General features: G+C 50.1%; 1 protein-coding gene across 2 annotated transcripts in view; it reads right to left on the minus strand.

Annotated features, from left to right (window-relative positions):
- Positions 1–1,976: 1,976 nt before the first annotated feature.
- AMDHD2 (amidohydrolase domain containing 2) overlaps positions 1,977–23,192 on the minus strand; it is a 49,314-nt gene continuing 28,098 nt past the window's right edge. The window contains exons 10-11 of one of the 2 annotated variants that reach the window (XM_090277187.1): positions 7,084–7,248; positions 1,977–2,512 (exon numbers count right to left, since the gene is read on the minus strand). In XM_090277187.1, coding sequence (XP_090133313.1) covers positions 2,460–2,512; positions 7,084–7,248 — 218 coding nt within the window. In that variant the 3' untranslated portion in view covers positions 1,977–2,459. The remainder of the gene's footprint in view (positions 2,513–7,083; positions 7,249–23,192) is intronic. The other variant, XM_090277193.1, reaches the window with a different exon arrangement.

Genomic DNA, 23,192 nt, shown 5'->3' on the forward strand with positions numbered 1-23,192 from the left:
AGAATACTGTGGTCCAGCTGATTTTGCAAATAGAGTTGCAGGGGACACAGGTGCCTGCCTGTGCCAGGTCGTCAGTGGCTGCTTTCACTTGTGAGTGGATGCTCACGGCTCCTTCCCAGGGACTCTCCAGGCCAGCAGTCTTTCAAGTCCTCTGAAGGGGCTGATGCTTGGCACCAAGGGAGGGGTCTGTGTGGCCAGAGGCCACAGGCCACCTTGTGCACCAGTGCTCTCACCAGGCCTTAAATGGGTGGCTCACCCCACACTACGGAACATTCCAGTCTGCAGTTGGTGGGATGTGGTTATTGGGTGGGTTGGAGCATTTTCCCTGTTGGTACTGTGGGCCTGACTTTGACTCCGCCCACAACTAACCTGGCCGTATGCCTTGGGGTAAGTTAGTGTACCTCTAAGTCCCGGAGGCATTGTGAGCCTTAAGGAAGATGATGAATGGAACACCTGCGCCACCCCATGCTTGTTGCTGGGTTATTGCAGTCAATTGAGTTGGCGCTTAGTCTTCATTTTACTTCTGCACTTTATTTTTGGCAAGAGTGTAGCAAGAATGCTTTCCTCTCCCCCTCATGATGTGTTTTTGTCATTGCTTGTCATATATGCACTCACTCGCTCACCAGCTCACCCAGACCTCGAGGTGCCTGCCCCCAGTCTTCCTTGCTTCCCCAGCTGCCTCTTCCTGCTCCACTCACAGCCCCTGGCTGGTCTTAGGACAGGCCCTGGAGAGCCAGTTCCCGCTGTGGGCGCTGGAGCCTACACCCTGGGGAGGGGCACCGCTCCCTGTGCAGCCACTAAGTTTCTGGCCAGAAACTGGATGCCTTGGACCTGGAGAACACTGCCCAGAGTTCACATGCCATTGGCATGTGTGGTGGGATGGGCTTGAGGCATCTAAGTGAGGGATGCACCCACTGTTTCTCCTGCAGTTGTGTTCCAGTCGGTTCTGGTTTCCTCCGCATTGGGCCTCCAGGATGTTGGCCTGCTTTTCCAAGTCAGCTTGGGTGGATGGGGATGGTTCTGGAAGGATGAGCTGGGCCAGCCACTCATTGTCGATAGGTAGGCCAAGGTAGGTTTTTCAAAACAGGAGATGGAAGGGTTCTTGAGTGCCAGCCAGTCCTCTGGGAGGAGGGGGTTAGGGAGCAGAGGAGCCCTGGGCCTGCCCATCAGCCCCAGAGCGAAGGAAGGGTGGACTCCCCACTGCCTGGATCTGCTAGCAGGGCCGAGTGCAGGAAGAGAGCAGAGGCTGCCTGGGAGCCAGTAGTGAGGGCTCAGGTGCCTCAAGGGAGCAGTGGGCCTGTTATGAACCCCTGGCCAGTGTCCTGTCTGCAGTGTCCTGCCTTCTAGCTCTGAGCAGCTGGTCCCTGGGGTTGGGGGCTGGAGACTGTGGCCCTGAGGAGGCCTCACCCGAGGCTGGCAGAGCCACCACAGAGTGCATGCAACCAGGGAACACTGGGTTCTTCCAACTGGTGCTTCTGCCCCTGGGGATCATGGTTCTCGCCTGTTCCCATCTCTAGTTGATTTTCTAATGCCAGCAGTTTTAGGTTAAACACCTACACTCACACCACTGACATAAGCAGTGTGACATCTGTAGGGGGCTTATGTGCAGGTGTTCTGTACCTGAGGAGTTTCTAGGGCTAACCCCTTGCCTTGTGACAGAAATGTTCATAACAGCTGTGACCTGGGCAGGTGGCACTGGAAGTTGCAGGTTCACCACAGCATTCTGTTCATGACTGTACTCCCCATTCGGGTGACCTTCTCCAAGTGGGTCCGGTCCTGCCGAACAAATGGGGCCTAGTGAACCGTCTCCACTATGCCTGAATCTGTGGCACGTTTGTTCCAGGAGAAGCCTCAGGAGCTTCCTGGGTGGGAGCCTTTGCTTCTGGTGAGCCTCATTTGACTCATGTGTGTCATCCGAAAGTCTGGGTTTCTAAGCTACAGTACTTTCTTTTAATGATTTTTAAATTTGATCTTTATTGTATTTCAGTCCCCTTATACCCCCTCCCCCCAGCAATCACCAGACTGTTGTCCATGTCCATGAGTCCTTTTCCTTTTTGCTCATCCCTCCAATCCCTGAACCCTCCCTCCCCCTCTAGCATCATCTGCTCTCATCTGTGAGTCTGTCTCTGGTTTGCTAAGCTACAGTACTTTGAACAGTGACCGTCCGGGGCTGGGGAGGTGGCCAGGGGCAGTGCTGAGGGTCAGGATGACCCAGAGCCCTGACAAACGTATCCCTGTCTCTGCCCGGAGCCTGGGCTTTTCTTTTACTCCCCGAGTGTGCTGGAAGGTTTCAGGTCTCTGGGTGCTTACAGCGCATTGTGGGGTCTGCTGTAGGTAAAACTAAGCCAGAACCAGCTGGCTCTCCTGTGCATGTGCAGCATGGCTGCTGGGAGAGGGCCCAGCCCGCTCTGCGCATCTGGTGCCTGGGACAAGCTTCTGGTCTCTGCGCCTCCGTTTCCTCATCTGCGGTTGGTGATGTCTGCTGCCTCTTCTGGGTCAAGGATCTGAGAAACTGCAGAAAACACAGTAGAAGAGAGGGCAGAGGTGAAGGTTTTGTGTGCAAATTCAAAATAGATAGTCTCAGAATAAAAACTGTGTTTCTAATTACATTGATTGCAAACGCTTGTGCACAGAATATCCTATGCTTTTGCATTTAGATTTCAGTGGGAGAAACTTGACAGAATATATATCACATTGAACTCAGGACACCCAGCACTGTTAATTTCAAGTCTCCAGTGGCCATCCCTTTCTGTTGCAACAAAGTAGTGGTTGTGTCCATATCCTAGATGGAAATCCAGAAGTGACTGAAAGGGGCGAAGTGCATACGCTCTATAAGGTCAACGCAGGAGGTATTTAGAATCTTGCATGAGAGCCTGACATTCTCACCCCTTGTTCCTTGCCATTTTCAAGACCACGTGGTTGTCACAGAGTGGCAGCCCTTAAGGACAAGTGGCCTCTGTTTTATCCATGATGCTTGGCTAGGCAGTGCATTCAATTCTGCCTTTAAGGGCCTGGTTTTACTGCTGGGCAGGGAGAACCTCAGTCTCGGCGGCTTTTGAGTGGCCCAGGTGCCTTACTGGTCCTCAGTGCATCACTGGGGAGCTGAGAGGAGTGGTGGGTGGGGCTCGCTCAGTGGCTCCCAGTCTGGGCTGTCTTCTCCCCCTCCCTCAGTGTTGGGACCCCAGGTCAGGGGTCTCCTGAGACAGCATGTGACATGGGCTCCCCCGTGCCTTTGCCCACCCACTCCTCTTGAGAAGTGACTGCAGGCACCATGGCCAAGGCCTCATCTCTGTGTCCTGGTGGCTGCCGTGCTCAGGCCCAATAGCCCCATGGCCAGGCTCATGAATGAAGGGTTGAGACTTCTCCTGGAGGCCAGCGGCCGGACTGGATTTCCACCAACACGCTAGGGAATAGGCAGGACCACTACTTTGCTGCCGACAGAACAGGGATAGCCGTTGGAGACTCGTATTAAGAGGGTTGGGGGTGCTGAATTGAATGTAGGATATAGCCTCTCTGTCAGATTTCTTCAATGAAATCTAAGTGCAAAAGCATAAGATTTTCTATGCACAAACATTTGCAATCAACACCCCTTTGGGCCCCCTTGGAGTGGGATTCAGGGATTCAGCCCACCTGGCATCAGTAAGGTGCCTTCCCCACTCCCCAGTGTGTGGACGGAGAGGGCAGTATGCTGGCTTCCATTAAATATTCAAGAGCCAAGACCAGCATTTACCTTTTTTATTCAAAAAAAAAAAAAAAAAAAAAGTTTGTTTTGGTGTTTGAGAGAGAGAGAGGAAAGGCAAGAGAGAGGGGAAGCATTTATCTTTTTTATGCCTTTAGGGTAGACATATGTTTTTAAAGGCAGTACTTCACAAGTAGGTCATCTGCTAATCCATTGAGAAGTGGGGAAGGTCAATAGAGGGAAATGATTTGTCCAGAATGCAGTTTTGTGGAGAATGCAGTCTTACTCCTGGCTCTTTTACCAAAAAAATTAAATAAATAAAATAAAATAAAGAAACCCATCCCCGCCATTCTATAAATGAAGCACTTGCTTGTTACGTAAAGGAGGAAAGGACAGAAAGATGGAGGAAGAAGAGAGATCTACGAGTCTCGCCACCTAGCCACTGTTAAGTCTTGGTCCACTTCCTTGCTGTATAAGTGGACCACCTCAAGTGTACATCATCGGGGTCTCCTTCTGAGGCTGCTGCAGACTTGTGGAGTGACGAAGCGACATTAACGCAGCTGCTGACAGCTGTGTCTGTCACACCCCAGTTGCTAGTGCAGATCTCACTGAGATGGTCCTCTCTGTGCTTGTGCATGTGTGAGCCTGACTTCTGACTTTGGGACTCTTTTGTGTTTGTGTGCTCTGTATTCTTCTTTATTTCCACATGAGCAACACCAGCACATGAGGTGTCGAGGGGGCTGAGGCCTGGCACATGTGTCAGTCGCGGTCTGGTTGGCCTGCCAGCAGTGATGTCCGCGGATGCCTGTCCATGGCCCGCCCTTGCTAGTGCTGCTCGGCTCCGGAGCGTGATGCTCATGCTCGGATATGTGGTTTTGACAGAGTCCTGCTCATGTGCCTCTGCGTGAGAGTCAGACTGTGGCCACCTGGGCTGCAGCTGGACCTTAGGACCTGTGGAATTTCGGGGTCTTGGTGTAGGGATGCTGGCACTTCCGGCAGAGGTTAAAATCTCCCTTCTGGCAATCCCAGGGGTGAGAGCACAGCTCCCATACGCTGCTGCCTGTCCTGTCCTAACCCTGCCATCTCGGCCCTGTTTCTTAATGAAGCCCATCTGATCAAAACAAGTCCACAAGAAGAATGAAGCTAGTGAGCACTGACATGCCTCCAGGGGGAACTGGTCATCGGTGCCAAAGCTAGACAGCCTGGCTTGTCATCGGTAGAGGGTGGTGCAACCTGTCACACAAGGCCACTTGTTCTCTGACATCTCGAGGTTCCTCCCGTGAACCTATGGTGCTGGGTCCAGGTGGGTGGGCCCCGAGGCGGGCCTGGGAAGTGGGCTCTGTGGCTTTCCTCCTGGGTTGGAATGCTGGGGCCCATGTTGCTGGGACCAGTATGAAGGCAGCTGCTGGACTGATTGTCCTGCCCTCAGAGCCTGGTGATGCCTGGGCAGACCTGGAGCTCAGAGCTGTGCCATGTGGGAGAAACACAGTGTGATGAGGGTCCCTTCTAGAGCCCACTCTGGTTGTGGGTGTCCTCATGGAGGCCAGCCCAGCAGCAGGTGTGTCTGGAGTGACTGGCAGGTTCTGGATGCCCCAGAGGGCTGGCATGTGTTCCGGGAGTGTGGAAGGGTGCCCAGCTCTGGGCAGTCAGGGTTCTGTTGTGCGTTTGATCACCTGGCCCCTGGAAACCTCTCTAGAGGTGGCCTTGGCCCGAGCTTTCTAAATCAGTGTGTTTAATGGACTCTCTCAGCATGGCCTCTGCGAGGTTTTTAGGAAAACATTTTTGTATTAAAAATAGAACAAGGATTCTAGTGTAAAATTCACATGCATTTTAAGGTAAGCCAAACAAGACACTATAGTAGTTTAAGTGACTCGAAGCTGCTGAACCTCAGAAAGGGACATGCAGTGTGACCGTTGCGGCCCTCCCCATCCCTGCCCTTCTCTGAATCATCCTCATGTTTAGAGGCCCAGTACAGGGCCTGCTCCCATGTACCCTCTCGCTGCCCATTGGAGTTCCTCTGCACTTGGACACCAAAGTTCATTCTGGCTCACCGGCCCTTTCCTCTGTCCCATCTCCTTGTCCTTCCAAGCTTTTGAGGCTTGGGTCAGTCACCTTTGTATGTCTCATGTTACTCGACATACTGTTGGCACTCATAAACATCCTTTTCTTGTTCTACCAGGTCCCTGCTCCAAGTGCAATGCCTAGGTTGTAGCTTGTATGGCCTTGAGCCCAGGGTCCTACCTGCAGCTGGCCCTGAAGTCTCAGCCCCTTGTGACAGAGGAGGCTCATGGGATGTTCTGAAGGTGGAGATAAGCTCTGCTTCATCTGATCTTTCCTATTTGACCTTCTGCCAGGTGTCTGTGAGGTAGCAGTAAACTGACAATACCTGAGCTTGGTGATGTGCAAATGTGATGGTTAGGCTTTTTCATACATTGGGTCTAGGAGGCAGTGGGGCAAAGCCTCTTGATTCCATGCCATGGTAGCCCATCCCTTGCTCCAGTCCTGGGCCCCTTTAAAGGAATAGGTGACCATTTTCACCAGCAGGGTGGCTTCTATGGCAACATTTCTCCAGAAGCTGGTCTGTGGAATCCTTTTGCCTTGCCTAAAGAATAACAGGAGTCCAGAGGGCTGGGAGGAAGGGGCCTGTGGGACAGTGTGTGACCAAGTACTTCCTTAGATGCAGGGATGAGACCAAAGGAGGTATCTGGGAAGTCTGTACAGTTGGAACACTGCCCTAGGGGACAGTGTGGGAAAAGAAAGGAAGCAGGTCGCTGCAGGAGACTGGGCTGTGTGCCCAGGTCTATGGGAGAAAAGAGATCAGAGGTGATCTGGGCTTAGCAGGGCTAAGGCTATGGTCGGGAAACAAGAAACTTATATCCATGACCTAAACAGTATAAAACAGCAATATTAATGAGGCCTCACACTAAGACACCAAGCTAGCAAAGATTCATTCATCCAAATGTGTCAGCACAACCCCCTGCTAAATAAAATGTCAAACATGAAGTTTTTAAATAACAATGTGATTGACTGATGCATGGACCTGGAAAAATGTTATTGTACTTCCCATGCTTCTCGAACAAAGACAAGCCAACAAAGGTACCAACAAATCTGTCACATAACAGTTTTTGGCACAGCTAGGGAACAGCCCATTGCTTCTTCTCAGTGGGCAGACTCTCAGCTCTGAGAGATGCCATGAGCGACATCCAAGAGCAGTAAGGAGTTTCCCAAAGGGTCGGCTGCAATGACTGAGGAGACAGGGTCCAGCAGGCAGCAGGTGTCTGCGAGTGCACAGGAAGCAAGAGAGCACTGAAGACCTGGGTGTGAGCACCATTAAACAGACAGCCCTGATCTCAAACACACTTGGAGGGCCTCAGCACAGTGAAGACGGCTTCAGCAACACTTACCAAGACAAGCTGTCTTCAGCTCAAGCTTCCTGATTGCTAACTGAACAAGTGTCCACCCATTGGAGAGCAATCCGCCAAAGACAACGAGAAGGTTAAGTCTAATGAGACTATGGTTTAAGAGCAGGTGTTCTTGAAAGATTTCTTTTCTTTTTATCGAAGTGGTATCTTTGGTTTAAAAAAAAAAAAGAAAGAAAGTCTCAAGAACAGATCTTCAAAGAGCACTGCCCACCCTGGCTGGTGTGGCTCAGTGGACTGAGCGCTGGCCTATGAACCACAGGGTCACCAGATCAATTCCCAGTCAGGGCACAGGCCTGGGTTGCGGGCCAGGTCCCCAGTCGGAGGCGTGTGAGAGGCAACCAACCACACACTGATGCTTCTCTCCCTCTCTTTCTCCTTCCCTTCCCCTCTATAAACAAACAAACAAACAAATAAATAAAGGCTGCCCCTTAAAAAATGCAGGTTTGCAATCAATCTGGGCTAAGCCAACCCTGAATGCAGATGCCAACCAGGTGGGCGGCCCTTGACATTAACCTCTGCCCATTCCCAGGCTCCATGGCCAGACCTGACCCAAGAGACCCAGTGACACAGAGCAGCACTGGGCCACCCACTAAAGAGGGAGCAAGTGGAGCATTGTGCTCACTTCCTCTCTGACATCCATCCACATGTGAGGATGGTGTCACAGTAACACAGAAAATGCCCAAAAACCTGAGCAGGCGAGAGTGGAGACAGGAGATAAGATGAACACTGAGATTTGAAGGACAAAAAGTGAGTGTTTTGTTGTTACTAGTGGTGTTTGTTGGGGTGGCAGACAGTAAGACATGATTCAAGCATAAAGAGCAACAGAGGCCCTGACCAGTGTGGCTCAGTTGGTCGGTGTCATCCCGCAAAGCAAAAGGTTGCAAGCTCGATTCCTGGTCAGGGCTCATGTCTACACTGTGGATTCAGTCCCCAGTTGGGGCACATACAAGAAGCAACTGGTCAATGTTTCTCTTCCTCTCTTTCTCACTCCTTTCCCTCTCTCTCTCTGAAAAAAGAAAAATCTTTACCAAAAAAAAAAAGAACACCAAAACACAGCAACAGAGATAGCATTGCTAAGCTGCCCTTGTCGCTACAGAATTTAAGTATCAGATGTGCTGTTTCGTGTCCACACATGTGGATGCAGAGGACTGAAGGCAGCCCAGTCCCCAAAACATCTGGTCAGAACAGATGTACTACCAAAGACCCTTCCCCAGGTGAGTGCATATGTTTAGTACATGAGAGTGAGCCTTGGAGCAGGCAATGGGCTCAGCCCTGTGGCTGCCCTCAACCTGGAGTGGAGTTCATCCTGGAAGCTGCCAGGGCTATACCTAAGTACAGTCCACTAGGAGGGAGCCCACACCATGAGCTCTGAGCCTCAGAAAGTTTGTGGTCTCTGATGCATATTCTATCCCACTGGTTCTCAATTCAGGAAATTCTGCCCCCACTCCACCCTTGGCAATGCCTGGAGACATTTTGGGTTGCAATAACCAGGGGAGGGAGAAAAGCTTTACTGGCATCTGGTGCATAAGGGCAGGAAGCTTTAATACCCTACAATATCAGGACAGTTCCCATTTGAGAGGTCCTGATCTACCCTCGTAGGCTCTACCCTCCAGGCTCTACCCTCCATCCCTCAGGAAGAAGCCCACCAAGTGTTCAGTGACCACCCTCAAAGTACTCAGCAGTAGGGCAGGCCCTGTGTGCAGTGAGATCCTACACCACCCCTTAGAGCAGGAGAGAGAAAGACGCCCAAGCACAAGAGGCTGTACGCACAGGTAACTGTACCAAGTTGAAAAGGCACATTAAAAAATCTTAAGGTTGTGTTTGGGAAAAAGAAACTTACATCCATGACCTAAACAGTAAAAAAATGGCAGCATGAATAAGGCCTCACACTAAGACTGCCTACCGGGACAGTGACTTTACACTAAAAAATACAGGAGTGAGCAAGAAAGCACTCATGGTCCTCTAGAATCAATAAGGTGTGCAAGAAGGGGTGGGGGGTGGGGTCTTGCGGGAGTGGCCAAGAAAGCTGGAGGAGGCTGAGGAGGGAGTGGGAGGGAACACCTCTAAGTGGGGTGAGGTGACACTCAACTTCTTCAGCAGCCACATCCACATTCAACTCCCAAGAGGGTAAGACACCAACCTGGCAAAGATGCATTCATCCAAATGTCTCAGCACAACACCCTGCTCCCTGGAAAGCAATCCCTAACTCCAGCAGCAGCCACACTGCCAGGAGCGAGTACTTGCTTTTTCAGTTTTCCCTGGACTCCTGCCTCAAAACACACAAGTTTGGGCTGGAACTCTGCTTGACATTGCTGTTTCCAAATGCCAGCCTTTGACGCTTACCTCGCTATGAGATTATACCCAATAATTTCTCTGATTGTTTGTTTGTTTGTTTTTACTAATGAAACAACTCTCAAGTAAGAACGGGGATGTGAAAGACACAGCTAGGAGGCCCTTTGTTTGCCATGAGGAACACCCTGATTATTCCACAATAAAGCAAGCTACACCGCAGAAGGAGAACACATCCAGCCAGGACACCGGATATGAGGAGAAGCATCTGAGCACACGCAGCCTGTCCTTCCCCATGGAGAAGCCCCTCTCTAGGAAGGAGCCCCCGCGGACAGCAGGTAAAAGGCATTAAGACTTAATCCTGTGCTTTTATTCTTTGCCCTGTACCATGTGGGTGGTGTAGGACTGAGATCTCGTGTGTTCTGCATACTGACAGAGCCTGCCCCACGATAAAGGTTTAAGCCCAGGTTTTTTGCACCCGTAAACATTAATATACCTGATGTTAACTTTTACCTTTACAAAGTGCCTGGCAAGTTCACTCAGCCCAAAAGCACAATTCCAACGAGAGGTTCAAAGGTGTTAATTAGCCTCTCCTTTAAGGGGCACAGGCCACCTTACTATAAATTAACATAAGCTAGTCAGTCCCCTTACTTTGTTGCTGGCAGTGGGTGCAGAATACTCGGGGCCTGAGCGGAGTCATGTCTGCTTTGGCTTTGGGGGACCAGAGTCCGAGGAGAGAACAAGGGTGTGTGCGGAGGTGCTGGAGGACGGTGAGGCGGCCCCCTGGCCAGGATGAGAAGAGGCAGGGAGAGGATGCTGACAGCACCCACGGTGCACAGCCACCATCCCTCTCCACCTCAAACTCCCAGGACTCCAAGAATCACCCTGGGAATCTGTCTGGTGCCTGCCCTTCACCCAGCTTAGGAGGCATGCTGTGTTATTTGCCACAGCTTACAGCATCTCACAACTCCTGCGAGGGTCAAGGGGAGCTCTGAGACCTTTAACTCACTCAGCACGGACAACTCAGGCCGTGCAGTGATTTCCCTAAGTACATCTGATTCTCCAAAGCCACGATTTTCCTGCTATTTCAGAAAAATATATGTATGAACTCATTTTATGCATCAGTGTTCCTTAAAGGAGGTAAATCAACTACATTATTAACCCAACTACTCAACAAACACAGCCACCGTGCCAGCCAGGGTCCGGAGACACGGCTCTAAGGCAAATGTGGTCCCTGCCCCTAGGAAGCTCTACATCTTAAGGGGATGACGAGCCCGACGTCATCTACAGAACCAGCTGGTTAAAGCTGTGAGGGCAGCCGTGGCAGAGCCGGGTGAGTGCTGGGACTACGGCGCAGCCCCCCGGCTGCTGTGACCCCAGCGTGGGTTGGCGAAGGGCTCGGAGGGAACGGTTGGAAGGCTGCGGCACTGTCCAGGGGATGGTGGCAGAGGCTTAGACGGTGCTGCGATGGCTGGGAGGGAAACACTAACGTGCAGAAAGTGAAATGTAGTGAGAGCTGACCACGCATCACACATTTTAAAAGTTTCTCTTTCCCGTGTGTTCCAGATTCAACCTACAGAAGCCTTCATGAGTCAGAAAGAAAAACTAGGCATTCAGAAACCAACATCCCCAAGTGAAGTATAGAAAGGACTCTGGAGTTTGGAAATGGCAATAATAGATGATGTAATAGTCAGTCTCTCTCTCTGTCTCTCTGTCTCTCTCTCTCTCTCTCTCTCTCTGTCATACCTGCTTTTCCATCACATGCTTTATATGAAATGAAATGGCAGGGCCTCCGCCAGCACCTCGCAGCAGCTTCAATGACTCAAGACAAATGCAGTGCTCGTGAGACCGCACTGCTTTTATCTACTTCATCAACAAAGGGTCACTGGGCATCTACTGTGTGCCATACACTCTCCTGGGGCGCTGGAGAGAGAGCAAAGAACAAAACTAAACCCATGTCCTCAAGAAGCCCACATTCTAATGAGGCAGACAGACCCCCACCCCAAAGAAAACATAAATGCAGTGGAAGTTCCAGTGTGTCAAAAGTTCCAATGTGTCCCTATGGTGATAATTACTGTGAGAAAAACAGCAGGGAAGGGAGATGGGAGTATCTGGATGGGGATGGTATAAACTGAACAATCAGAAAAGCCCCCACTGTGAAGGTGACATCTGAGCAAAGACCCGAGGAGGTGGGAAGAGCCCTGAAGAAACCTGGAGAGAGTGTTTCTGGCCAATGCAAAAGTCCCAAGGCAGGAGCAGCTCTAGACTCACAGCAGTCCAGCTTGGCCCATGGCACAGACCACCTCCAGACAAACACTTGGGTGCCAAGCAGGGACCTTGGCACTCCTGAAACACCCCATATCGGCACCTCAAACCGCAGGGGTGGGAGCCTGAGAAATGGGGCTGCCCATGAAGACCCGGGCACCTCCTGCACCGGAGTCTGATGGCAGCCTAACCAAGACTGTACTGTCCAGCACCAACCCAAGGCTCTGAGATGCTGCTAAACAAAACACTGCCACTCAGAAGCATCCCAGCAGTAGCCTCTCCGCTCCAGTACCATGAGCACGATGACAAAGAAACGCCATCAGGAGCAGCCTTTCTCCCTCATGCAATTCTGTGATTTCCTTCTTGCCTCGGCCACAGGCGCCAGCCGAGCACCTCAGCACAAGACCAGTCTCGGGGCCTCTCCCAGACAAACACGTTTACAAGGCCAGCTTGGTGCTTGTGCTTTCTCTTCCCACAGGCATAACTCGCTGGCACAGGTACAGTTAATCAATAATTTCACTGCTGCATTTAAAGAAAATGATGGTTGCAATACTAGCTTGTAGAGCATTTTTAAAGCATCAATTGTGAAATGAAAAGAAAAAGAAAAAAGCCCTCTTCCAGTGTGAAAAGTCCAAATGTTTATTTGTACTATAGATGTTATTCTAAAGGGTTAATTTTTAAAAAACATCTTGAGGCAGTAACTGAGCTGCACAAAGAGCACTATGACACCTCCAGGATCTGGAGGACACTTGCTCACTGGAGGCTGCATGTCAGGGTGGGTGGGGGTCTGCTCAGGCTCCTGAGGCACTCCCTTCCAGCCTGCCATCCCTCGACCGGCGGGGACTACACAGCCCAGGGAGCCGGGGAGCCCAGATGACCCAGGGCCTGCAGGTGAATCATTCCCTCCCAGCACAGCCCAATCTCCTGGCCACCCACTTGGTGACCCAAAATTATGGTAGGTAAATACTTTTGGTTACTCAATAGCTTCTGAAATTTCAATCTCTAAAAAAGTTTTTGAAGATATTATTTATTTATTTTCAGAGAGAGGGGAAGGGACCAAGAAAGAGAGGGAGAGAAACACCAATGTGTGGTTGCCTCTTGCGCACCCCCAACTCGGGACCTGGCTCTCAACCCAGGCACGTGCCCTGACTGGAAATCAATCCGGTGGTGCTTTGGTTCCCAGGCTGGCGCTCAATCCACTGAGCCACACCAGCCAGGGCTCTGGAGAAATTTAAAGCAACGAAAACCACAGGTGTGACCATCCTTCAACCCCGTCCCCCCTAATAAAATGGAGGTGGTCACAGAGATATTCTCCACAACATGGCCCTCTGCCTGGTCCATGAGTGATGATAGTTCGCCCTTCTTACACAAAGACACGCATGCACCCCAAATCCAAGCCCCTCACACCCAAGGGAGGACTGTGGCCAGCCACCATTGGTGGCTCCCCGTGGCCCAAGACCTACATCAATGCTGCTCCTTTCCCACAGGCCATGCCCCAGCCCTCACTCTTCCTCCCCTACTTCCCATGACCAGCACCCCATCCATCTCTCCACCCCCCTCCCTGGATGGGACCCCTTTGGTGCTTCTCTCTCGTACCTCCCATGCGCTGTCAGGACAAGCTTCCACAGCTGCACCGCCCCTGAGAACTGGGGAAGGTACGTCCACGGCACAGCTCTATCAGGGACAAGGGAGGACAGCTGTTCTCAGTGAACTTGGTTAGAAAGAGTCAGCCGTCGACACTGGCACCTTTGGAGTCTCTGGAAAAGTGGGTCTCACCATGTCCCCTCAACTCCACCCAACAACATAAACCTCCTTCTATACACGCCAGTGTGTCATGGTGAATCAGTAAGTAAAACTGCCACCTGCTGTGCTCACCCCACCTTCTCATAGCTGGCACACGGGCTTTGGGAGGGGACTACACCGCCCCTTCGCAACAGCTTCTCTGACAGGAAGACAAGGACAAGTCTGAACCCACTGACTTCCAAATGAACTTGAAAAATAATAGTCCATATGCAATCTGGACACTTCAATTTGTTTCACACCATTTGTATATAAGGACGTAAAAAAGAGTTTCACCATTTTGGACTTCATGAGTAGTGGGTTCAGCAGTCTCCTCATAGAAGTAGAAACTCTCAAGGGAAAATTACTCTGAGATCAAATTACATTTTCATAGCCACCAAAAACATCAAGGCTCAATTTAGCTATGTAGTACCTTGCTTAGCGACTAACAGAGTTTAGGAAAATATCAGCATCAAAATATCCAGTACCCAATATTCAATCCTGTGCAATGTAACAAACATTTGATTGAAAAATAGATTGAAATGCAAATGATTTGGGGCAAAGAAAGAAACGACCCGTGGATTTTTTTTGAATTTCTTCTCCCCCTGCCATCAAGTCTCACAGCAGACACCTCACCTCCTCCAAAGCTGCAGACAACAGCCCGGCAGGTGGAAGCTGATTTTTAAAATAGAGCCAGGTTTTTAAAGCCTACCTCACAGTCCTTAATTACCTGGTGGCAGGACAGTACTGCCCTGAGCAGCTGAGGAAGTGCAGACGTGAGACAATTCAGTCAGGTTTCAGGAGGCCACTGCAAGTGTCCGGGGGAGAAGCCCACAGGAGACTGGCAGGGGTGGTTCCCAGGGCTCCTGCATCTGTCTATACAGGGGATGGGGCCCAGCTGAAGAGGAGCTCTCTTCTCCAAAATGGTTTGCAGTAGTTGTGTTAGGATGGGAGACTCCTAATTTCTCCTCCTCCATTTTGAAATGAAAATACTTGACAATTACTAGTGATTTACCCATTCATCCCACTAACAGATAGCCACTGAGCACCCACCCAGCGCCCAATTCTGCCTGAACCCTGCGGACTAGGAGAAGAGCCCTGAGTCAGAGCCAGGAGGCCAAGGCTGAACTTGAGGTTTGACTGATGTTCCTCAGATCCAGAAGAATCTTTCTTTATCTGTCTCTGTATCTTAATCTCTTTAGAAAGGATAAAAGGAAAATAAGTAAGGGTTTCGCATGAAGACTGAGCTTGGGGAGTGCGCAGCTAGACTCAGGGTCAATGCGATGAGAGGCCGTCTTTCACTCTGAGAGGGAGACTTGAGATCTGCACAGGGACCAAGGAGTCAAAGCTGAGGACCTACACACCCCATATTTCAGCAACTACAACGGATTCTTTAAACGTGTCTTGGCTCTGAAGAGATTTTTTTAAGTTTCCACAAACCTGCTGAGGGAGACTCTTAATTCCAGGATATCACAGAATTAAACAGATCCAAAATCTTAATCATTACTTACGAAACCGTGTAAACCCTTTGCGTGTGAACTAGTCACGGGCCTCGGACAGACAAGTACAGTTACCCGTACCAGCAGAGGAGGGTTACTGCAGAGCTGTTAGAGCACGCAGTCCGCCTGGCTGAGCACTGCTCCGCACTAGCCATCTCACCTTGAACAAGGCACGTCATCTCTCTGTAGCTCAGACCCTTTACCTCACAACAGGGATGAGGAGAACAGGAACTCCCAGGCTTGCTGTGAGAATTTAATGAGTAAGTGTAAGAAAAGCACTCAAGCTGACTGGGAGGAAGCATGCTAGGAGCACTTTTGCAATTAAATAACACAGAAGGTAACAGATGGAAAGTTTCTCCAAGCAGGGCCATCAAATCATAAAATAAGCCCCTCAAGCCCTTTCCAAGTGCTGTTTATTCACCTGTAACTGAAACTGAATTCCGTATATACCGTCTCACGAGGCCGAGTTTTAAATGTTGAGTCAGACAAAACAATATAGGAAGGCTGAGCTCTCCTAACACACCAGCAGAGGAACCAAGATCTAGATCAGGGCCTTGTATGGGCAAGATGCTGTCACAAAGCTTAAGGCTCCAGCCAGCAACAGAAACGATCCCAAACCCAAACAGCAAAGATGCCTTTCAGTGCCACCTGGGTAGAGTGTGCTCTGGAGCTCTGAAGGTACCCTGACAGGTACCGTCAACACCCCGCACAGAAAGGACACCTCCCTCTGGGACCCTGGGTAAAAGGGGTAGGAGGCTATCATCAAATCCAACTAGTTCATCCCTAAAGGGACCCTGCTCTCAGGTCAGCTGAGCTCATGACAAAGAACATTCTGCTAAGAACCTCCTCTCACTCCGAGAAAATTCACAAATCTAAGCCCACCACAGAAAACCAGGAACCACAGCTGCCTCTCCTACACGCGCACTTCCACCATGGAGAACTACGGTGGAGCAGCAAAACCGAGGACCCGAGTTCCAGGTCCGTGACACAGACCCACCCCTTGAGGGCTGCTGGATGCGCCTGCAACAGACACACACAAAGGTGCTTTGTGAATGCAGTAGGAGGGGAGCTGGGGCCCTGGATCCTGCCTGCATGTGCTCCTAACACGGACCGTGCCGCATGCTCTGCCCACCTTGGCCTTTGACTGAGGGCAGATGGGGACCTGGCACACAAGAGACAGGTGGTCCCAATGCTCTTGTGCAGAGCAACACTCAGCAAAATGTAGCTTGTCCTAACCAGCGAGGGCCCACACTTAGGAGCTGAAGCTCCAGATGGTGGCTGGCTGGATTTAAATGAAGACCAGACTAAGACTGCTTGTACTGTGCCACAGAGCAGGGTGGGGAAAGGACAAGAAGGGAGGGAGAAGCGTTCCGTGGGCGCCCCCGACCCCCGCCGGTGGTCACCTCATCTGTCCTCCCACTCTCTCCTCCAGCCCCTCGGAGCTTCTCACCCAGCGAGACGTAGGCGAGTCGGGCTGCCAGCAGCCTGACATCCAATCCTCAGGCTTAACTGGTCTCAGCACTCAGTGAACATCCGTGTATTTTACTGACTGCACCATCAACATCAACTTTGCACATATGTCACCACAAACATACTAGGAAATGCTCGAGTACAAGATTTCGTGGCATGGACATGGAAGCTCTGCTCACGTCCTGCACTTTGGAACTGCCCACTGGTATACTTTACACACCATGAACCTGATTAACATGGACATCTGGATGCAGGTTACCTCTGGACCCGAGGGGGGAAGATTATACTCAGGAGGGCCACCTGGGGGGGGGGGGTGCGCCTAAGGACCTAGCAAAACCCTGTGTTTAAGGCAGGGCGATGGGCACATGGGAAGTGATGTTCATTCTTTAAATTTTCCATATAATTATATACGCCCCTTATAGATACAACTTTTAAATACCACTGCTCAAAATAAAATAAAACGTCATTTTTTCTCTACTTCTAAAAATCATAACATTTAAGTGCTTACCGTGTGCCACACACTCTTCTGAGCATTTTACAAGTGTTATCATGGTTACTCCTTGAAACAACTCTTGGTGTGAAAACCACTGGCATTCTTTGCACAGACGGGGACACTGAGGCACAGAGCACGTCCTTGTCCATAGTCACATACCCAGCAGTGAAGCCATAGTCACACTCCTTGCTCTCAACTCTTCTCAGTTAGACCAATTAGCAGAGGGTCCGGGTGATGCTGATACGCCGTGTCAGCCAGGGACCGAGGAACGGCGGGCCCCAGACTAGCAGGACCTTCCGGGGAAGCATTTAGTAATCATCACCATGTAATACCTTAGACTTCTGCCATTCTGATCTGGCACATTCCTCTACACAGAATCTGGCAGAAACAGTCAGAAATTCAGAATAAGATTTATATTAACAAAGCATTCATTAAATGACTCCTAACAGCTGGAAATGGCCTATGTAAATGTCCACCAGTGGGACCCTGGCTACTCTGGTTCACCCAGAGAGGGGGAGTACTAGGACCTGTGAAGTGTGAAAGAAATGCCCACGCAAAAATGGGAACTGAAAACAGCAGGAGACAAAAACTGTCAGGTATACAACAGAGGTCCCAATTTGGTTAAAAGAAGACAGAAAGGAAACAAGGAGGACCTCTGGGTGAGGGAGAGACAGACCATCAGTTGGCTCCCTGCAACCGTTAACCTTGAGAGCTGCAAAGGACAAAGGACAAAGTCTGACCAGGACAGGGTCAGCAGCAACAGCACGGGACCTCCCTGAGGGTGGGCACCATATCGTTGCCCACCTGCCCACCCACCAGGGGACACTCGTGATACCACATGGGGCCCACAGACCTATTGAACTCCCTTCAGTTTCATCAGTACCTACATTCGGGAAGGACTCAGATGTATGAGGAGTATTTGCTAACAAGCAGATGAATAAACTAGTAATTTTAGACATAGATCTTACGTGAGGGCCAGAAATCAGTGGGGACCCTGCATTTCAAGCCTGTCATCCCGGAGCTGCATCAGAAAAAAACAGCTGCGTTTCAGAGATGATTAATTCAATCTGTATACTTAAGATTTCCATATGTGTTAAAAGCTTTACTCAGTAAAATCAGAAAACAATATCGACAGTCTCTTGCCTTCTGTTTTGCTAAAATTAATAATTTAACACATTAAAGGTGACAACTAAAAGAGAAACTGACTTTCTCATCTAAAGTCATGCTAATTACATACCAACTAAATACAAACCTTTCCTTGGGAATCACACTTATGCCACAAATGTTTTCCCCCATGATCTAGTTTGGGAATCTGAGCGACACCTAACCTGATCAAAAATAGACTATCTGGTAAGTAAGTGATGTGCTGAGGCTGCCTGGTGTTGAGCAAAAGTGTTTTCCTCCTCTTTCCCACTATCCAGCTTCCAACCCCAGCACCTTACGGGATACCTCCTTCAGCCTCCAGGACTACAAGGTTAAAAGCTAAAATAAAACCTAAAGGACACAGGCGCTTCCAATGAAATAAGAGCCTTTCTCTGGGGTTCCAGCCCTACCAATCCCTCCTCTCTAGTACCTCCTCCTGCTCCTGGTCCCCTCTGCTGGGATGGGGACCCTCAGCGCTTCCCACCCCGCTGATTACTGCAGCAGCCCCATCACTGACACTGACACTGATGCACTAGCTCTGCCCTGTCCTTGCTGGCCCATGGCTTGTGTACCCCCAAGGAAACAGCATCTCCCCAGGCAAGGTGCAAGGCCCTTGAGAGCAGCCTAGGAACCTGTGGGGACTTCCCACAGTCCTTAAAATGCCCTGGATTTCATTTACCCTCCATCGGTGTTTCCCACACATAAACTTATACCCACACTGATAGGGATAAGTGTTCTTATAATCCCAACAGGCTATCTGGTAAGGAAAATGCTAGGTTAATGTGGTCAGACTTTTGTTTTTTAAAAACCAGAAGCTTCTCTATCCTTGAAATAAAGAAAAACAAAACAAACAACAACAAAAAACAGACCTCTAGAGTGCCACTGGCCATATAAATAAAACGTCATGTGGCAGGAGCACCCCTCCAAGCAGTGTAAACTTCCAGGGCTTGCAGTGCAGAAGAGAGCCCCAGCTTTTCTAACTGGGAATGCCTATCCTGGAACTTGAAAAGGCACCATAAACAGAGACACTCTCCCTTCCTGGGCTCCTTACGTGCAAGTTTTGAATGAAGAGTTTCATATTGGGAACCACAGTGGCCAATGAGACACAGAGAGACTTTGTCACCACAATGTTAACGGCCAACTCCCACAGTAAAACTTCCCAACAGCATCAGTGTGCAGAGAAAGATCTATTGTGCCTGGCACGACATTCAGCCACACCTCCACTGCTCATCAATTTCAAGCTCGCTTACCAGAACCAAGGAAAGGAGGAGGGAGAAAAGCAGGGCAGGCAGCCAGGCCAGTCTATATATTTTGCCTCATCTTAGCCAACTCTGAGCACCTGACACACGCTTGCAGACTAGCCAGAGTCCCAGGTGAGCCCTCAACACCCTGAGGCCTATCTACTCGCTGCCAGGAGCCATCGCCATCATTTTCTTCAAATGCTTTCCCCTTGTATCGGTGCCCCATCTTTCTCCCTACCAATTCCAACCTTCATAACTGTCTTGCTTTTCTGGTGGTGCTGCAGAAGGGGGATTGGAAGGGCAAAGCTGTAGATGGGTGGGAAAACAAACCAAGCTCATGATGTTCCTGCAACTAACTGCCTATCTTCTGAATTCTGGCTAGCAGAAACTCCATACTCTGCTCTTGGTTCAATCGACAAGTTTCAATGTAACAGCCCACGGCTTACTCTGTGGCTGGAGGCAAAGGTCCTTAGACTATAAACAACACTACGGCTTCACCTGACAGAAAAGAGCTAGAAGAGAACAAACATATCAGAGCCAACCACCTACTTTCACAAAGACCCGTGACACAAACCCATCTCCCACCTGCAGAGAAAGCACCAAGAGACCAAGTATGCGGACCTGAGCTGCAGGTCACACAGATGCCGAAGAATCACAAGCTCCGGAGGAAGCAGTACACTGCTGAGGGGAAACCAGCTCTATCAGTGACTTCAGGTCCACTGTGCACCCGGGGACATCTCTGTCCCTGCAGAATGTCCATGTCTGCAAAAAGTGGCCAGAGTGGGCAGGCTCCTGGACCCCATGCTGGCTCTGACCCGGTACATATACGTCTGAAGCCGTCCAGGTGCCAAGCGTCTTCATCTGGAAACTGGAAGCATCCAACAGGGTAATAAACATGACGGTCCTCCCGAAATAAAGATACTGCGGTCGTGCTACAACCACAGACAACACATTAGGGCCCTGGGCCTAATTCCGAAAGTCAGTCAGCACTAATCTCATTTCACCCTAACAGAGATAGTCAGTGGACATCGGGCACCCCTGACAGGATGCACCAGGGGCACCCACCTCCGTGGGGGTTCTTCCTGAGCCTATAACCACAGCCTTGCCACCAAGACACATCACAAAAGCCCAAACTGAGACACAGTCCACGAAATACCTCTGACCATTACTCTTCCAAAGCATAGTTTGATGAAAAACAAAGAAGGTCTAAAACTGTCCTAGATCAGAGGAGATGATCAAGGGGCACAACGACTAAATACAATGTGGCCCCTGGATGGGATCCTGGAGCACAACGTGCACGCTGGGAGAAAAACTGATGCAGTTTTGCAGTTTAGTTAATAATGGTGCCAACGTCAATTTCGTGGTTTGACAGGTGTGGCACAGTTGTGCAGATTCGACATGAGAGAAAATAGGGTGATGGGTATTATGGGAACTCTGGGTTGTCTCCGCAACTTTTCTATATAGCTAAAATTACTCCAAATTCAAGTTTATTGTAAAAATAAGTTTGTTTGGAGGCTATTTTGATAGCTTCAAGCAAATCTGAAGGATATGAAAACACCCTGTCATTAAAAACCTGACTCAGAGTCACTGCTCAACACCAATTTGAAAAACGTAGGGCCATAAAGAAAAATAGTACACGTGAAAAGAGGGAAGAAACCCAAACACGGAAAAAGTTTAGTGTAACTTTCCTAACCCCACCACGTTTTTCAGCTCACATTGTCCAAAAGGCCTGTGCGAGCATTATTAGTCAAGGACGGTCACCTGGTTGTCCCAGCACGCGGAACTGCCTCCCTCCTCGCACTTCTGCTACACTTGGCCACTTCCTTGCTCCCCGGCCCTCTGGGTGCCCCGGCCTGGCGGGCACCTGTGCCAGGTGCACCTGGGCCCAGGTTCTTCTAGCTCCTCCGGAGCATACCCACCAAGGCCGGCCAGCCCTCCCGCCAGGGCACCATTTTAATGGCCATGCTGTTGACCCCTTCCCTTTAGCCCCTGGAGCAGGCAGCTGGTTGGTGGGGCTCATAGAGGGGTGGGAGCGCATGCAGGCTGCCCCCCACCCACCGAGCTGCAGATTCAGTCCTTTTCACCCAAGGATTCCTTCAGGCCAGGAGCACAGAGCCCTGTTCTGTTGATGCCTCTTCTCCTAACCCAACACCAGCCCATCCTCGCCCCCTACTGCCCAGAGCCACAAAGGTCAGTGACAGCAGCAACTGGGATGAAAAGTTTTCTACTATTTAAAAAGGAAGGGGGCGGGGCAGGTGAGAAAGAGAGAACATTTACATGATAAGTTGTGCTTCTTTTCTTCTTTTCTTTATTTTTTTTTTTTTAAGGAATGAGAACGAATGCATTCACAAATAGAATCTGTATTTAGATGCATATTTTTATTTTAAAACTGTATACCTGATAAGAACAAGCTAGGCACTTCCAATCAGTAGAAGACTATAATTTTCACCAATGAAAAAAATCCATGGAAGAAAATTCCAAACTACAGGAAGAAAATAATGAGTTAACAACAAAAACAAGGGTAGCAAATGCTAAGCTTCTGCGATTGTGCACTAAGGAAACAGTTTATTCTCTCAGCCTCCTGTCCAGCGTAAGTCACAGGCCACTGGGAGAGAAAAATACAGAACGGTTAAGTGCTCACCCTCAAGGAAGGAAGCTAGTGAATAATGACAAGACCTTGTAAATGAGCAGTTATCAAGCTTCTTAGCTTGGTAACTTGCCTGCTTCCCCATGGTCTGGCTGCTGTGGCTTTACAGAACCTAAGAACAGGGATGAACAGAGCCAGTATTTGGGCAGTTTTGCCAAAACTGGGCTCTTCCCATCTTCCCGTTGTCTCCCAAAGGAGAAGTCCATGCAGCACTGCTTGGCGCCCAGTGCCCGCACACACCGGGTCTAACCTTCCCATCCACTCCCGCTCTCCTCCTCGGCTGGTGGAGCTCTGGCTCACCACGCTCACTCACTGCATATCCGTGCATAGGTGCATGGCGGGAAACCCGGAGGAGAGGTGGGCTACTCAGAGAAAGAGTCCTAAGGTCCCCCAGGACCATCAGCTGCACAACCATTTCAGGAGGGTGGCACCTGGAGGCACAGCCATGATGCTGTCTGTGGCTGCACCCACCTATGGACCACATGCCCCTCTTGGACAGGACACTTAGAAATTAGAGCAAAGTTGAGGTCTGGGAAAAGCCCCCTCTGACCCTGCCCAAAGTGGCAAAGAGAGGCATGCCGATAGGAACCGAACACCATGGGAGCCGTTTTCCCCCACGTCCCTCTGTCACAAGGAAAAAGCAGCTGGGCTTCTGGTCACGGGGACTGCTAGGGTGATCCTGATCCTCAGGTATCTTCAAGAAACAGTCCTCCTGATGGAAAACAACTGCCTTGCGAGGGCCAGCTCCTATGCAAGGTCCGCATCACCACACTGGCTCTCTACTGGTCAGGTACCCAGGGTCCAGCTACGTGAGGACAGTGGTGCAAAGCCAGCCTCACCCACCATGGCAGCAGTGCCAACATGGAGCGCTTCAGCCCACATACTGTATGCTTGACACTAACAATCGGCTAAACAAGCTTTAAGCCAACGTTTGATCGCCAAGACTTCCCTCGAAGGGCTTCAGTATAAAAAGGAAGCAATGGCTTTGAAATATAAGCTTTTAAGGCTCAGATAATACACATACAGGAAAAGAACCTATCCCCCTTTTAAATTATATTTCCTTAGACAATCAAGACATGGAAAAGGGGCCCATGTTTTGAACCCTCTGACTTCTTCCTACTTTGGAATGCTTTTATATTAGGCATTAAACTAGCAACCAACAGTTTAGGATGAGACCCTGCACCCCTCAAACATATACAGCTCGGAATGCATGGGATTCACAACACACATGCAGGATGCACACAGGGTTTTGTTAATAAACACAA

Source organism: Furipterus horrens, unplaced genomic scaffold (assembly GCF_987537825.1).
Source record: "Furipterus horrens unplaced genomic scaffold, mFurHor1.1.pri manual_scaffold_5, whole genome shotgun sequence".
Lineage (NCBI taxonomy): Eukaryota > Metazoa > Chordata > Mammalia > Chiroptera > Furipteridae > Furipterus > Furipterus horrens.